Below are 17,393 nucleotides of genomic sequence, written 5' to 3' on the forward strand. Positions count from 1 at the left end.
GGTATAGTTTTCCTTAGGGGGTCTTGCATACACAACTGTACAGTTAATTTGGTGTTTAAAAATTATCAGAGGTCTGGAATACTAGGAAAAGGGCATAGCAGGGGTACACCTGTAGGGTACCTGGTCATTGCTGGTGCCCCAAAAGCCGATGGTGGCCCTGGGTACTTACTGGCAGAGGTGTCATTAATGGATCCTGGGATCTAGGATTTGTTCTGGGCACTTTGCTCGAAGCTGTCAATGTATGCAATCACCACCAGACTACTAATCTCCTTTACCATTCTCAACCATATTCTCCAGATCCTGCTTGTGGGATTGTGTGCTGGCTCCTTCAGAATGCAATATTTTCTTTTGTCTGTGGTAAAAGATTACAAAAGGCATTTAAGAAACAGCAAAGTTAAATTTTCAGACAAAATCACCTTGTTTTTCCCCTCAGGATGCAGGATTGTCCCCAGAATTGCAGCATAATTCAGCTATGTGTTTTATTTTAAGTACACAATGCTTCCAAATGAACTCTGAAAATTAATTGGTAGAATCATGTAAGTCAACAGATGTAAAGGTCCTTAGCACAAATATACATAAGGACAAGGACTGGGTTTGCAACTGTTGCATCCATTTTAATGTGCTTACGCTTGAAGATTTAAATGAGGTTTAACTTGTTTTGTGTTAATAAAACCATTTTACGTCCAGGCCTCCAGCACAGTTGCAAATTCTAGGCTTCACATGTGCATCTCTAATTTATAAAAATTCTTACCTCTTAGCTGTCCTACAGAGCTTCAGTTACTGTACACCAGAACCACTTTTATCAGCATAAGTACCATATTTTGGCAACAGAAATGCAGAATTTTTTTATTCTGGTTTGTCATTCTTCTCTTCCCTGCAAGGCATCTTTGAGCTCGATAACATTTAATGAGCATATTTCACAGAGCAACCCAGAAATGTAGAATGTGCAGTGTTGGCAGACTATTCAAGCACTAAGTCAAGTCTTAAAGCACTATTCCATGATTTTATAACTTTCCTTATAGATTTGTCATTAATAATGTGAATACTGAAATGTATATTTGTTTCCCAAATAGCTTTAATTTCTATGACTGTGTCATGACTGGGACATGGCTAGATGATCAGGCGAAAAATAGTACTTTCCATAGCAAGGACATTTTCCTTGGATTCCTCATAGCTTGTAATGATGGCATAAATCTATGCCAGTGGGTATTCCCCTGTTCTAAGCACAATTCTTCTAGAAAATATAAACAAAGAAGAATTACTGTTGCCTTGCAATTTTCAATCAGCTCTGCTGTCAGTTATGATTAAAGGACATCTAAAGCTTTTCCAACTATTAGGTTTAAATTAACAAAGGTACTGTACACAGCGTGCATTTGCAAGTGTTGATTGCAATATGTTTGCCAACTAAGAAAGGCTCGTCCTTCACGGACTGTCAATTAATTAACAAAACGCATGGGAAAGGCACCTGGGGAGTATTTAACTTAAATGAGTGTACCCCTCTACTCTGCACAATATATACATAAAAACACTGTATAATTTCACCTGTTGGCTGTACAGGCAGTCACCTAAGTAAGCATCAGCAATTCATCCCATAGGATTGGTACATAAAAAAATAATAATCTCTCTATCTAAAATCTTGATGCTTTAGGCCCTGGCCTTTGTGGCCTTGCCACAGATGCAGCCCTGCCTACACCTCCCACTAAGCTAGTTAATGTAAATTTGCTGATAGCTAGTGAAAGAGTTAAAGGATTGGCAAGACAAGTTGCAAATGAAGACAGGAGCTTCATCAAATAAGCCAAGCCATGAGAATCAAAATCAAGAAGCAGGTTGATATCAGGGAAGGTAGCAAGGATCTGAAGCTGCAGCAAAAACTGAAGAAAACCAATTGCAGACAACCCTTGCCATTTACTTTAAAGGGATTCTGTCATGATTTTTATGATGCAGTTTTTATTACTAAATTACACTGTTCGATCTACAATATAAAATTGCATTCCTAAACCAACAAATGTGTTGGCAGCCATCTCAGGTCATTTTGCTTGGTTATGTGCTTTCAGAAAGAGCCAGCACTTTAGGATGGAACTGCTTTCTGGCAGGCTGTTGTTTCTCCTAGTCAATGTAACTGAATGTGTCTCAGTGGGACCTGGATATAACTATTGAGTGCTGTTCTTAGATCTACCAGGGAGCTGTTATCTTGCGTTAGGGAGCTGCTATCTGGTTACCTTCCCATTGTTCTGTTGTGGCCAAATTAGGCTGCTGGGGGGAAAGGGAGGGGGTGATATCACTCCAACTGGCAGTACAGCAGTAAAGAGTGACTGAAGTTTATCAGAGCACAATTCACATGACTGTGGGCAGCTGGGAAACTGACAATATGTCTAGCCTCATGTTAGATTTCAAAATTAAATATGAAAAAAATCTGTTTGCTCTTTTGAAAAACAGATTTCAGTGCAGAATTCTGCTGGAGCAGCACTATTAACTGATGCGTTTTGAAAAAAAACATGTTTTCCCATGACATTATCCCTTTAACATTCCAGAATGTTGACACTAACTTTCCAGCCTAATTGCAGAGGCATAGAAATGCCGACGTTCTTTGGGCAAAGTCACTCCTGGTTATAGCCTGATCCCTTGTTATACCTCAACCACAACTCTGCCCAGACTGCTATAAATGCACACCTCCCAACAAGTGAGGGACAATGCTCTTTTTTTGACCACACCCCCTAATTGCCATGTCCAAGTTTAAACACATTTCTGGGAGTTTCAGGGCCATGTTTTATGTGTTATAACAATTTTGCTAATGAAGCTTAAATTGCCCTTTAAGATGTTAATCTCGCAGAATACAGGACAGTTGGGAGGTATGTAAAAATTATGGTGACTCCAGGAAAATCTGGCAGGGTTGGCAGCTTTGAAAGCATGTCCATAACCATAGAAAGTATATGCATGGATATTGTGTCTTTTCTGTGCTGTAGTGATTTTCCTAAATTAAAATGCTACAGGGCTTTCTTCAAAAATAAAACATGCGGACTTCCCACTCTCTATTATGATTACGGTAAGTAGTAGTGAAATTTGCCTTTTTAAAAAAAAGATTTTAATACTTATTGCACTTACCAGAGTCACACTTCTGAGAACATATCAATTGTGTTTTATTTTCCATTTTAAACTAACTTTGATATACTACATGTAAAGTCTAAAATCAAGTTTACTTTTAGTGAGAAAGAGAGAGAGACATTGTGTGTAAGTAAGAAAATATAACTCTGAATTTTCATCTCACCAAGGGGGATATTTATTAAAGTGTGAATTTTTGTCTCACATTGCATGTTGCATTAGAATCAGGCATTTGGCCATAAATGATTTACTTCATCTGTAAATAATACACAGAAACTATTTTCATTATTCAGCTGTTATTTAGGCAAAATCTATGGAAATAGCACGCTGCCTAAATAAAATGGCAGGTCCCTCCCAACATTTAGGAAACAGAAAGAGGGACAAAAAGATTTGGCGTGCGTCAACATTTTCTGGACACACCAATTTTTGTGGCCACACCCCCTAATTACCATGTTCATTTTACATAATTTGGCAGGTTATGAAAGTTTGAACACATTTCTGTGTTTTTTATATGTTATTACAGTTTTGCAAATGAAGATGAATTGCCCTTTATGCTGAGTCTAAGTTTTTATCTTATCAAATTGTCACAAAAGTATGTCAAGTATCAATTCTGGGCTGTCTGCCAAGACGCAATTAAGTTAGAAACTTAGTATCAGTTTCTGGCTGTTCAGTGCAGCAGATCAAAGAGAAACCAGGGACTTATCAGTACAAATCCATGACAGCGGGTTGAGCTGTCAAAAGTAGGGATGCACCGAATTCACTATTTTGGATTCGGCCGAACCCCCGAATCCTTCACAAAAGATTCGGCCGAACCGAATCAATGTTTTACTTCCTTGTTTTGTGACAAAAAGGCACGCGATTTCCCTCCTCACCCCTAATTTACATATGCAAGTTAGGATTCGGATTCGGTTCGGCCGGGCAGAAGGATTCGGCTGAATCCGAATCCTGCTGAAAAAGGCCGAATTCTGGCCGAATCCCGAACCGAATCCTGGATTTGGTGCATCCCTAGTCAAAAGTGGGACTGTCCCGCTCAAAATGGGACAGTTGGGAGTTATGTATACCTCCCAACATTTGGGAAATAAAAAGAGGGACAAAAAAGTTGGCGCGTGCAGCGCAGCACATTTTTTTTACCATGTATCTTATCTGCTGCTGTGGCTGTTGTGGGCTCTCTGCCAAAAGCCAATTAAGTTAGAAACTGTTTCTTTTTCTGACTGTTCAGTGCAGAGAAAAACGGGACTTTCCATGAGGGACTGCAGGTTGAGCTGTCAAAAGAGGGACTGTCCCTCTAAAAACAGGACAGTTGGGAGATATAAAGAAGGAGACAGCATAAATGTGATCAGTGGTGAGGAAGGTTAGAACAATGAATGTTTTAACAATATACAGCGTTTTTATAAAGGGGAGACATATGTCCCAAAATGGATACCGTACAATCAAGCTTTGTCAGCGATTGTCATTCCCCACTGTCTACTTTAAATAAAGCTTGTCGGTATTGAACGCGTCCTTCCGTGTTTGGGGCTGTAGGGAGTTGTAGTCCAGACTATTTCTACAGGCGCTGCGGGTGTGTCATAATAGGCAGTGGTTCGGTCAGGAACAGTCACCAAACCTTGGGGGTTGTTGGTTCTAAGAACGTTCCAAGTTCTTCATTTCTAGGTTCGTAGGAGAATCCGGAAGAAGTCGGAGACTCACGAACAGGTGGACGTCAAGTCGCGCAGACAGGTACAGACAGTATAGTTTGTGCGGCAGTGTGTATGTGGCTGTAGTTCATTGAATAGGCAAGTAGAGGTGTCATGGAGGGGTCTGTGTCTTATACTGACAGAGTGCATGTGAGACTGTACAGCTCAGTGCTTTCCTATTAGTATGTGGCTGATATGTGCTATGTACGTCTTACCTAGTGAGCAGTGTATTCTGACAGCAGTGCTGTGTCCTGGGCGGTGTGTGTGTGTCAGGAAGCAAGCATCTGCCTGCAATCTAATTGGCAAGTTACTGAACCCGAATACAAATATATTCTTCTTTCAACAAAATAATCATTGCTGACTGTCTCTTTATATAGTTCTAGTGAGTGATACTGTAATAGAAGTGTAATGCTCAGTGTACAAGGCTATCTGTGCCCATTTAGGAACACATTTTATGTGTTGTTCCAATCTGGCAGCAAACGGGATCTGGCAGTTATGTGCAAATCTTACTCTGCATCCCAATGACACAACAGGAGGGAATGTGACATATTGTGTACACATACTTACACACGCACAAGCCATGAATAATAACTTGTAAAATATATAGTGAATAAAGTACCCCCTCTTGTAAAATATAAGGATATTATAAATTACCGAGGAGGCCTTTGGCCTCGTGTTTTTATACAGGTCATGGAACTCCGAGGTAACTTCTAATATCCTCATATTTTGCAACTGGGGATTCTTTATTTATTATAATACACAAGTTTCAGTGAGTCATGTGACAGAAATGACTTCAGAATTCACCGTTTATTAGGATATAATTTACAAGATATTCATGACTTTAGTTTATTATATCTTTATAAACGGTGAGTTCTGATGTCATTTCTGTCACGACTCCCTAAAACTTGTGTATTATAATAAATAAAGTACCCCCAGTTGCAAAATATGAGGATATTAGAAGTTACCTCTGAGTTCCATGACCTGTATAAAAACACTCAGTCTTCGGCCTCGTGTTTTTATATGGTCATGAAACTCCTCGGTAACATATAATATCCTTATATTTTACAAGAGGGGGTACTTTATTCACTATATAATACACAAAAGCCACGAATATCTTGTAAATTATATCCTTATAAACGGTGAATTCTGATGTCATCAGTTATAAACGGTGAGTTCTGATGTCATTTCTGTCACATGACTCACTGAAACTTGTGTATTATAATAAATAAAGTACCCCCAGTTGCAAAATATGAGGATATTAGAAGTTACCTTGGAGTTCCATGACCTGTATAAAAACACGAGGCCGAAGTCCTGCTCGGTAATTTATAATATCCTTCGGCCTCGTGTTTTTATATGGTCATGAAACTCCTCGGTAACTTATAATATCCTTATATTTTACAAGAGGGGGTACTTTATTCACTATATAATGGTGTATAGTGAGGTCACTGGTCACATGACACATTGACATTTGTGTATTAATAAAAGATGTCACCTTGGAGTTCTGTGACCTGCATAAAACAACTTGACTAGTTGGCTTATGCCTTTGTGTGGTTAAAGGGATTGTTCATCTTAAAATTAACTGTTAGTATGATGTAGAGAGGGATATTCTGAGACATTTTGCAGTCAGTTTTAATTTTTTATTATTTGTGGTTTTTAAATTCTTTAGCTTTTTATTCAGCAGCTCTCCAGTGTGCAGTTTTAGCAGTCTGGTGCTAGGGTCCATATTACCCTAGCAACCATACATTTGAATAAGAGACTGGAATATGAATAGGAGAGGGGCTGAATAGAAAGATCAGTAATAAAAAGTAGACATAAAAATACATTTTTGCCTCACAGAGCATTTGTTTTGAAAATGGGGTCAGTGACCCCCTTTATAAAGCTGGAAAGAGTCAGAAGAAGAAGAAGGCTAATCATTCAAAAATAAAAAATGAAAACCAATTGAAAAGTTGCTTAGTTTTGTCCATTCTATAACATAATAAAAGTTTACTTAAAGGAGAAGGAAAGTCATAGTGCACTTGGGGGTGCCAAATGTTAGGCACCCCCAAGCGATTGTATTTACTTACCTGAAACCTCAGGCCGGTGCTCCTATCAGCAAACACATGTGTTCAACTGTGCAAGCGTTTGCACCAGGGCAAACACATGCACAGATGAACGAAATAGCAGACTTTTTAGTTAAACTTCGGCTTTTCATTCTACTGCACATGCGTAGAAAATGGAAGCCAGAAGAGAAGCTCTCCGTGTTGCTCGCTGGTATAACCCCGGGCAGGTGCAGTTTTCTGCTGATAGGAGCACCGGCCCGGGGTTTTAGGTAAGTCAATACAATCACTTCGGGGTGCCTAACATTTGCCACCCCCAAGTGCAGAATTACTTTCCTTCTCTTTTAAAGGTGAACCTCCCCTTATAGGAAATTCTTGGTAACTTCTAATAGTGTTATTTTTTTAATAATATGAATCTCTCTCTCTCTCTCTCTCTCTCACTCACTCACTCACTCACTCACTCACTCACTCACTCACTCACTCACTCACTCACTCACACACTCACACACTCACACACTCTCTCTCTCTCTCTCTCTCTCTCTCTCTCGCCTGCCTATCTATCTATCTAGTGACATGGGGTTTAATTTGCCTCATCATACTTTGTCTACTAATTAAACATTATATAAACCAAATAAAACATTTTTTTGCCACCAATATGGGCTAATTCTATCTGAGTTGGGATCAAGTGCAAGGTACAGTTTTATTATTTTAGAAAAAAGGAATAATTAAAAAAAAATCAGTTATTTGCTTATAATGTAGTCAATGGGAGAATTCTAGAATTCTGAGTTTTCTGGTAACGGGTTTGGACCCTATTGGGGTTATGTAATAAAAGGCACTTAGTTTGCCCTGGGGCAGTAACCCATACCAACCAATCAGCAGGTAGCATTTACTAGTCAATGTTTAAATGCAAGAATCTTATTGGTTGTCATGGGTTACTGCTCCTGGGCAAACTTAGTGCCTTATATTACATATGGGGGTATATCTGTACATACACACATAAAGAGGCAAGTGTTTGGATGAGCCAAGGAATTAAGTGACTGGGTAACTGAGGCCAAGCTATGGTACTAGTTTGTTTCTAGTAGTAGAAAGACTTATAAAAAAGTGTCTTTAGGGCTATGGCACATGTGGAAAATAGTTGCCCATGATAAATGTGCTCTTCCACTGGCAACTATTCTCCTGAATAAGCTTTCACACTGGAAATAATAAATCGACAGTGGGAAAACATATGCGCCTGTTTGTTTTTATAAAGTAGGCCAATTTAGCCTCACAAGGAAAAATAAAACAACACTTATGTGTTTCCAATGGCTATTTACACTATCACTTGTGGGAAACCATTTTCAGGAGGTTTGTTGCCTTGCAGTAGAGCAGATTTATCACAGATGATTAATCTCTACGTGTGCCATCACCCTTACTAACTTCAAAATGATAAACCATTGCCTAGATAAACATTTAGGGGCAGATTTACTAAGGGTCGAAGTGAATTCCAGGGAATTTTCGAAGTAAATAAATTCAAAGTAATTTTTTGGATATTTCGACCATCGAATAGGATACTACAACTTCGAATTTGATCAGAAGTAAAATAACTAGAATTTTCGACCATTCGATAATCGAAGTACTGTCTCTTAAAAAAAAATGTTGAATTCAATACTTAGCCAAATTAAACCTGCCGAAGTGCTATGTTAGCCTTTTAAGTCGAAGAAAAATCGTTCGATCCATTGCTGAAATCCTTCGAATCGTTAGATTCCAAGGATTTAATAATTTGATTGAACAATTTTACGTCGACCACAGGATACCCAAAAAAAACCACAAAAAACTTTGAATTCTAAGTATTTTAATTCGATGGTTGAATTTCGAAGTATTTTTATCTTCGAAATTCGACCCTTGATAAATCTGCCCCTTATATAACATATATTAGTTTCAGTACATTTTGTTCATATTTCCAAGTAAAAATTATGTGCCATCAAAAATAGTTTAAATAGTTAAAAGTGAGAAAAGAAACTTTATTGCCCTAGGGGAAATGTATTTTCTTCTGAACTTAAAGCATGTTGTTGTTTTCGCTGGGAAGATCTTTTGGTGAAAGGGCTTAACGAAATATAGGTATGGGATGTTTTATCTGTGGTTCTTCATATAAGGCTTCTTACCAGGGCTCTTACTAAACGATAAGACTATGTAAAAATATCTTGCATGCAGTTATGGGACCGGTTTTCTAGATAACAGATCTTTCTGTATCTTCATACCTTAAGTGTACTAGAAAATCATGTCAACATTAAATAAACCCAAAAGGCTGGTTTTGCTTCCAATAAGGATTAATTATATCTTAATTTGGATCAAGTATAAGGTACCGTTTTATTATTACAGAGAAAAAGGAAGATGAATTGGACAGGGCCTAAAGAGAGAGGTTAAATAATAAAAAGTAACAATAACTGCAAAATTGTAGTCTAACAGAGCAATAGTTTTTTGGCTACCGGGGTCAGTTACCCCCATTTTTAAACTGGAAAGAGGCAGTTGAAGAAGGCAAATAACGAGACAAATTGAAAATTTGGTCATTTTTGGGCATTCTATAACATACTAACAGCAAACTTAAAGGTGAACTACCCCTTTAATAGCATTAAAGAGGTATTATTAGTATTGCAAGTAAAAAATCTCATAGTTCTAACACTGTTGGAGAAAAGGGTTTAGAACATGATTGCCGCAGCCACACATATAAGGAGCCAGCATATGCTTTTATAATCATGAATTTATTATTTAGAGCTTCAGGGGCAAGCAGTTTAAAGCTCCATCTTGTGGTTGCAAAACTAAACTACAGCCTAAAAGCAGCAGCCAAACTAATGAGTGATGACACACTGAAGTATGCAAGTATTTGTCAGATGATAGTTGCTCAGAAAGGGATAGTCAGGCAATTATGACTTGACAAGTGCTTTGCAAGGCATGGGGAATTAGTTTAGTCATTGGTTTGCTTCCTCAGTTTCTACAAAATGTGTTCCAGAGTCACTGAATACTCATTGTTGACCTAAATACTAAAAAAACCATAGACGTTATCCCCTCCCCCTCCAAGTTCATATATTGTATAGGCCTTGCGTTACTTTAACAACTCCCGGCAGTGGAGTATACAGTATCGCTGGCCCACCAAGCATACTAATTTTTTTGTGTACATACCATTAGAGAGGATTTAAACAAAGCTTCATTTCAAGGTGTAGAGTAGAGTCCTGCGCGGATCCATTTTTTGGGACCCGTACCGACCCATACCCGCAACCTGCAACCCGGACCCGCATTCTTACGTGCTTGAACCATGAGCAAGTACCTTGCCTACCTTACCTTACCCGCTGACCATCAAGAATCAGGAAGTGCTGTCATTGTAAACCTGAAGTGACATCATCGGAAGTAGACGTGATCAGAAAAAAAGGAGTAAAACAGGAAGTGCTGTCGTAAACCGGAAGTGACGTCATTAGAACCTCCGACCCGCGTCTTTACCCGCACCCAGAACTTCTCCCCTCAACCCGCAAGGTACCGCAGGTTTTTTTAGTTAACCCGCGGGTACCCGACCCTCTGCAGGACTCTAGTGTAGAGGATGTTCTTTATCCTTTGCTCTTCATGAAAGGCTTTCCACTATATGTTGGAACATGGGTGGTGTGATGTGCTTCCATTTATAGTAATATTAAGGGGCAGATTCATTAAGGGTCGAATTTCGAAGTTAAAAATACTTCGAAATTCGACCCTCGAATTGAAATCCTTCGACTTCGAATATCGAAGTCGAAGGATTTAGCGCTAATCCTGCGATCGATCGATCGAAGGATTTTTCGTTCGAACGAACGATTAAATCCTTCGAATCGAACGATTCGAAGGATTTTAATCCAACGATCGAAGGAAAATCCTTCGATCAAAAAAAGGTTAGCAAACCTATGGGGACCTTCCCCATAGGCTAACATTGACTTCGGTAGGTTTTACCTGCCGAAGTAGGGGGTCGAAGTTTTTTTTAAAGGGAAAGTACTTCGACTATCGAATAGTCGAACGATTTTTCGTTCGATTCGTTCGATTTCGTTCGTATTCGAACGAATTTAACCAATTCGATGGTCGAAGTACCAAAAAAATACTTCGAAATTCGAATTTTTTTCATTCGAATCCTTCACTCGAGCTTAGTGAATCGGCCCCTAAGTGTTATTTATATGTAAGAGTCCTATGCAGTGAAGCTTGATTCATAGCAAATGATTCCTAGTCAGTTCCAAATATTAGAAGGGGTGCCCGCATACTTTCATTATTTAAAGCATTTGGAATTGGTGTTCTCAGAAGACATGGGGCTAAAGGTTTTACCAGGGACATTTTCTGGCCCTGGCTAATATTTACTGTAATCTCCTCCAAAAACCTTTTTTGTGATCAGTCAGTGCTTGGAACATTTGTAGGAAAGAGTGGACCATTTTTAATCAAGCTGGACTTTTAGACGTTTTTGGAGTTTGAGTGACAGCATTTTAGCAGCTGCTATAAAATATCTCTTTAATTGTAAGTCAAATTTCTTTACATTTCTTGTGGTTTGTTAAAGCTCTCAGACTTCTATCTGGATATCTTGTCTACTCACTGACAATTATAATCTGGAGCTGAATTGTGTTCTTGGTATTCCAACTGGAAATTATACCATTTATGTTATACGACACCAGATAGCTGTGATTTCATTTTAAACACAATTAGTTAATAGGATTTATCCATTAAGAGAATTCCTCCTTGATACCATTAACCTTTATAGGAAGTAGAACCTACTCAGTCTGCTGATGCTGTGATGACAAAGTGCTCATCAGTTCGCATATGAAATTTAAAAGTGCTCTGCAGTCTCCTGTTGATGAATGCTTCCCGTTTTATTAATGCTGCAGTTCTAGCTGGAAATGTATACCTGCCCCCCCCAGGTTGGACCCTTTCTGGCTGATAGTAAAAGGCGAAGCTAGAGGAAACCGCTTTGTGTCAGGAATAATTATATGCAAGGGTAGGAACAGAGATTTGGTCACATATAAAAGCAGTATTGATTAGGTACAAAGCAGATGCGGTTAACAGTAAAATAGTTAAGATATTATAGGTTGTGTGCATTGAAGCAGTGCAGAGTTGAGGGAAGACATCGTTCTCATAGGAAACATGAGTCTAAATGAAATGTATGTTTGAATAACAGGCAAGGGCAAAATAATAAATGGTAGGTTGAAAGCTTTAACTGGAAACTTACACATTTAAAGGGACATTCTACCTCCCAGGTGAATATTTAGAAAACACAGCATAGGTTTCTGTGTAAAACAGGGGTTTACCTATATCTGACGATTCAATCAGATATATGAATAAATAAGACTTCTTGTGCAGAATGACCTATTCAACATGCTTTTAACTCACCATTTACAGAAAACGTATGCCAACGCAATGTAGATATAGACTGGGAATATTGAATATATTATTGTTATTTTAATATTATCAAGGATAAAGATGCATACACATATCTTAATCTGTATTTAAAGGAAAATAACCCATGTTTATGTAGTTGATGTGCGATTTTGTAAGTTTTCTGTAACTCATACCAACCAGTTGGTGTTTAGATTTTTTTTTTGTAGTCCGCTAGAAATATATATATATATATATATATATATATATATATATATATATATATATATATACATATACATATACATATACATATACATATACATATACATATACATTTTTTTTTTTTTTAAAAGTTTTGGTGGTCAGGTCCTGGAAGCTGGAGTATTCTGGAAAGAACATGCAAGCCAGGTACTCCGATCCAGTAGTCCAGCTCACCTTCCACAGGAAGGCTGTCCTGTGGAAAGGTATTTAGTTCTAGTGACGCTGTAAATGTGGCCATACACAAACGAGCACATCTCTCCCCAATAGGGACCACAATCGGATCAGAATGGAGGCCAAACGGGCAGCAGACGGATTGTGGGACCGCATCTACGAAAAGATGTGTTGTGATCCAACCTGATTTTTTACCCTGCCCAATTGGCATCTGGCCGACTTTCGACCAGATATTGTTCGGGAAAGCCCGTTGGAGGGCTCTACACACGTGCCGATAAGCTGCCAACTTGGACTGTTGGCAGCTTTTATTGGCCCGTGTATGGGCACCTTTAGGAGTCTCTCTCAGAGCAGGGAACAGAGCAGGAATGCTACCTGCCTGTGTGAGGAACTCCCAGAAACTCCAATCTATCTAATCTATCACACACACATACGTTATATTTATATAATGTGAGTGTGTGTGTTAGAGAAGTGGCTTTACTGCATTGCAGAAATTCTCATCAAGTAGCAGCTGCCAGCAAATAAATCTGCTAGCATATTAAATTACTTGATGAGACTAAAAAGGAGATTCCAGGACTTTGAGAATGACATTGACAAGTAAACTGAGAACTCTGGCTGCATTAATAAAAACAAAATATACGTTAGTAGAGGAGTGAATATTAGAACACAAACATAGCTGTAACCTCCAGATAAATCATGGCAACATACTTTTATTGGTTGTACTCACTCCAATAACCATAAATGTATGCTGAAATGCTCTTGAATAAGTGTTGACTTTTAAACCTCCTCTTATAAGAGGGAGATATAGTGAATGACCGTTTTAGACAAAAAAAAAAAAGGCATAAACTATATTTATTTTATGAAACGTGTCTGTGCTGGGTTTTGTGAACTCCCACTGATTTTAAAGGAACCCTGACATGTAGCAAACGTAGACTAAGTACAGGGGCATGCTGAGTAGATCATCTGCATTCCTCAGCCTGAGTTTTGTATTTAAACTGAGAAAAGTGGATCCACTTTCATCTGCTCTTTCATGTAGCCCAATTGAAAGGCACGCCATTGGCATTTGTGGAGCTACACTAGGTGTGGAAACACACACATTCTAATTTTTGCACCAAATTCAGTGTAGTTCCATGCAGGCTGATGCCTTTTCTGTCAATGGGGCTATGAGAAAAAGTGGATGATCAAGTGTTCTCTTTTCTCTTCCTGCATACAAAACGCTGCCTCTGAAAAGTGGAAGATCTGCTCACAGTGTCTCTTCCTTAAAGGCACAAGAAACCTGTTTTTATTTTTATATCTGTGCATTATTTTGTACAATAAACAAAAATACAAGACACTGGATTTGTTAACGATGATCAAATTAAAGTAGACAATCCCTAGGCAGATGGCATGATCTGTAAAACTCGTATACCATTGCAAATGGGGCCTTCATCCAGAAGTCTTTCATCAAATGTGTGCCTAGTGTAATAGAACTGGCAGTCAGGGCCGCCATCAGGGGGGGACAGGGGGGACAAGCGTACCGGGCCCGGGCATGAAGGGGGGCCCGGCAGCGCTGCATTTTTTGAAGATCCGGGCCCCCCTTGCGAGCGCCCGAGCCGTACGTCTTGCCTCTTGCGTGCCGAATGCGGAAGTGCCGAAAAGCCGAAGCCGATGCGCCGAAAAGACCCGAAGTCTCGGAAAAAGCCGAAGTCACGAAGCGCCGAAAAGACCCGAAGTCACGGAAAAAGCCGAAGTCACGAAGCGCCGAAAAGACCCGAAGTCACGAAAACAGCCGAAGCCGAAGTCCTGAAGCAGCGCAAAGACCCGAAGTCACGAAAACAGCCGAAATTGAAGTCCTGAAGCGGTGAAAAGACCCGAAGTCACGAAAGGAGGCGAAGTTGAAGTACTGAAGCCATGAGTTCAATCCTACTGAACAACAGTTTGTGTTTTTTTTTTTTTTTAATCCCCTGGCCACCAATGTATTATTTTAATATTCTATAGGCCCCTGCCACCAATCTTTTTTTTAAAACTTTTTTTTTGGGGCCCCAATTTTTTTTTAACTCGTAAGGGGCCCCTTGCCACCATTGTTTTTAAAAAAAAAAAAAAAAAAATTAATTTTCTTTTTGGTGGCCCCAAATTTTTTTAACTTGTAAGGGGGGCCCCTGCCACCAGTTTTTTTTCAAAAAAAATTATTTTTTTTTCAAATTTTTTTTTGGGGCCCCAATTTGTTTTTAACTTGTAAGGGGGCCCCTGCCACCATTTTTTTTTATTTTCAAAATAAAAAATTTTTTCAAATTTTTTTTTGGGGCCCCAATTTATTTTTAACTTATAAGGGGGCCCCTGCCGCCAATGTTTTTTTTCAAAAAAAAATTTTTTTTTTTCAAATTTTTTTTGGGGCCCCAATTTGTTTTTAACTTATAAGGGGGCCCCTGCCACCAATGTTTGTTTATTTTTTAGTTTTTTTTACATTTTTTTGTTGGGGCCCCAAGTTTTTTTTTAACTTATAAAAAAAACAGTTTTTTTTAAAAAAAAAAAAAAAAAATTTTTTTTTTTTTTTGGGGCCCCAATTTTTTTATAAGGGGGCCCTGACCATCAATAGCTTTTTACAACTTGTGTGGGGGGGGTTACTTTTTTAACGCTGATGTCTGTGTGGTCTTTTAACTGCGATGTGGAGTGGGCGGGATATGGGGTGGAGCTTGGTCGTCAGTGTGGGCGGGGCCCAGGGGGCCCCAAAAATTTTGTTGTACGGGGCCCCGTGATTTCTAATGGCGGCCCTGCTGGCAGTATATGCTCTTGCTCAGCCCATTGTAGCATATGCTTTACCTCTATTCTCTATTGTAGCGAGAGTAATCAGACAGATTGTTGGCTTTGATTCACTTTTATTTCTGACCAAATGGGGAGCCCATACTGGTTGAACAGCATTACCTGCTCCAACCAGGGCAAAGTTATATATTTGTGGTACTTGCACCAAAATAAAGTCATGTATACATGTCCAGTGCATCATGATGTTAGAAATGCACCATGAGTTTGCAAGCCAATGCTACATGTGTACCCCATTCTACCTGCCAAACCCTTTGAAACCAATAAAATCATATTATCAATTAAAAAATATCAGTTAAAGCTTTACCATTGTTTTTTGTGGGTTACAGGAACAGAATCAAACCTTGCATGTATTTTGCATAACTAGTTTATTTTTTATACAACTCGAAGATTTCTGCCACTTTTATTCTAACTTCATTCAATACATATATATATATATATATATATATTTTTTTTTTTTTTACCTGAAAGTACAATATTCTATGTTCATGTCTGATTTCACAACCCTAAGATCATTGTTCATCATTTATTTGTGACATAATTGTAAGACAGACTTAATATTATTTATGGAACATTATTAATGTCACTTTTGTATTGTATTTGATTTTGCATCCTACAATAAATCTTGGATTTCATTTTGTTTGACAGGTTTTGGTGTTTTTGAAAAAAAAAAAAATTACAAATCTTTTCATATTATTTGTAGGATGTTCAGACTCCGCTTCATACCAGCTGTGGCCGGGCTTGCGGCCGTCTCCCGTCGCTACCATGGAGTGGCTAATCATACAAGGAGTAGAAGGAGGCTTATGATGGCAGCCTTTGTGGGAGCTACAGCAGTGTCTGCCAGTGCTGGATTGCTATGGAAGAGGTAGGAATTTGCCAAGCTACAATTTAAAATTCTAAGCGTTTTTTCCAGAGTGAGTCATGATATCCTGGGAATGTCCAGTAGGGAACATTGAATAGAATTGTTTGAAGCTTGTTACTGCTGGTGGACTAATTATTTACAGGATGATGTTAAAGGAGAAGGCAAAGTTAAAACTAAGTAAGCTTTATCAGAATGGTCTATATAAAAACACCAGTAAACCCTCAAAGTAACGCTGATCTGAGTCCTCTGTCAAAAGAAACACCGCATCTCTTTCCTTCTATTGTATATACATGGACTTCTGTATCAGACTTCCTGTTTTCAGCATAAACCTCCAGGGCTAGGGTTGAGCATGCTCAGTTTGTTCCTCTCCTCCCTGCTGTAATCTGAGCCCAGAGCTATGAGAAAGCAGGGAGAGATTTAGGAAGGAAGTGGTCACCCAAGCTAATTTGGCAGCTGCTGTCCTAAACAAACAGTGAGAGCTTCTAGAACTGTTTACTCGGGTATGATAAAGCATTCTGCAGAATAAATATAGGGTTATAGCTTGCACTATTGTGCCTAATCTATTGGCAATAAACTGCCTCTGTAGCTTTCCTTCTTCTTTAAAACTTTCCAAGGGACACATTAAAGAAATTCTAATACTCAAAATCAGGTTAAAAGAAAACTAAAATAAGTGGCTAGAAATTTGTGTTTTATCTACTAACCTTACTGTACCAGCCAAGCGAACCAGTAACCCATAACCGTCAACGTCTTCATTGTTATCTACAGTTGGGGTTGTCTTTCTAAAAAGTAATTATTGGCCGGCAGAGGGCTGGCACTGCCAAAAGGGGGTGGTCCATGACATAGAAGGGGTGGAACAGGGACTCAAGGAGGAAGGAAGATAAGGTGCAGAGCTATGACATCACAGGTGGCCCGAGGACGGATTGGGGAAGAGAAAAAGTTTTTTGGTGAATTGGGGGGGGGGGGGGGCGGGGTTAAATGGCAGGTCCAGGGTCTGAAGGTAAGGGTATTACAAATTTACAGGCAACTACATTGCATTGAATTTTTAATACCAGCCCCCAGGTTTGTCAGGCTACACTGGTAAAATACCAGTGAGTAACAAACCTCTTTACCAAAAAAATCCCTATCTTTTAATGTATTTAGGCTGTCTTC

General features: G+C 38.9%; 1 protein-coding gene across 4 annotated transcripts in view; it reads left to right on the plus strand.

Moving 5' to 3' along the window:
• The first annotated feature begins 4,600 nt into the window (after window positions 1–4,600).
• Window positions 4,601–17,393, plus strand: part of micu1.S (mitochondrial calcium uptake 1 S homeolog) — an 84,948-nt gene continuing 72,155 nt past the window's right edge. For 3 of the 4 annotated variants that reach the window (XM_018227564.2, XM_018227566.2, XM_018227567.2), the window contains exons 1-2: window positions 4,601–4,815; window positions 16,086–16,247. In XM_018227564.2, the coding sequence (XP_018083053.1) occupies window positions 16,087–16,247 (161 nt within the window). In that variant the 5' untranslated portion in view covers window positions 4,601–4,815; window position 16,086. The remainder of the gene's footprint in view (window positions 4,816–16,085; window positions 16,248–17,393) is intronic. The other variant, XM_018227568.2, reaches the window with a different exon arrangement.

This window comes from Xenopus laevis, chromosome 7S (assembly GCF_017654675.1).
Source record: "Xenopus laevis strain J_2021 chromosome 7S, Xenopus_laevis_v10.1, whole genome shotgun sequence".
Taxonomy (NCBI): domain Eukaryota; kingdom Metazoa; phylum Chordata; class Amphibia; order Anura; family Pipidae; genus Xenopus; species Xenopus laevis.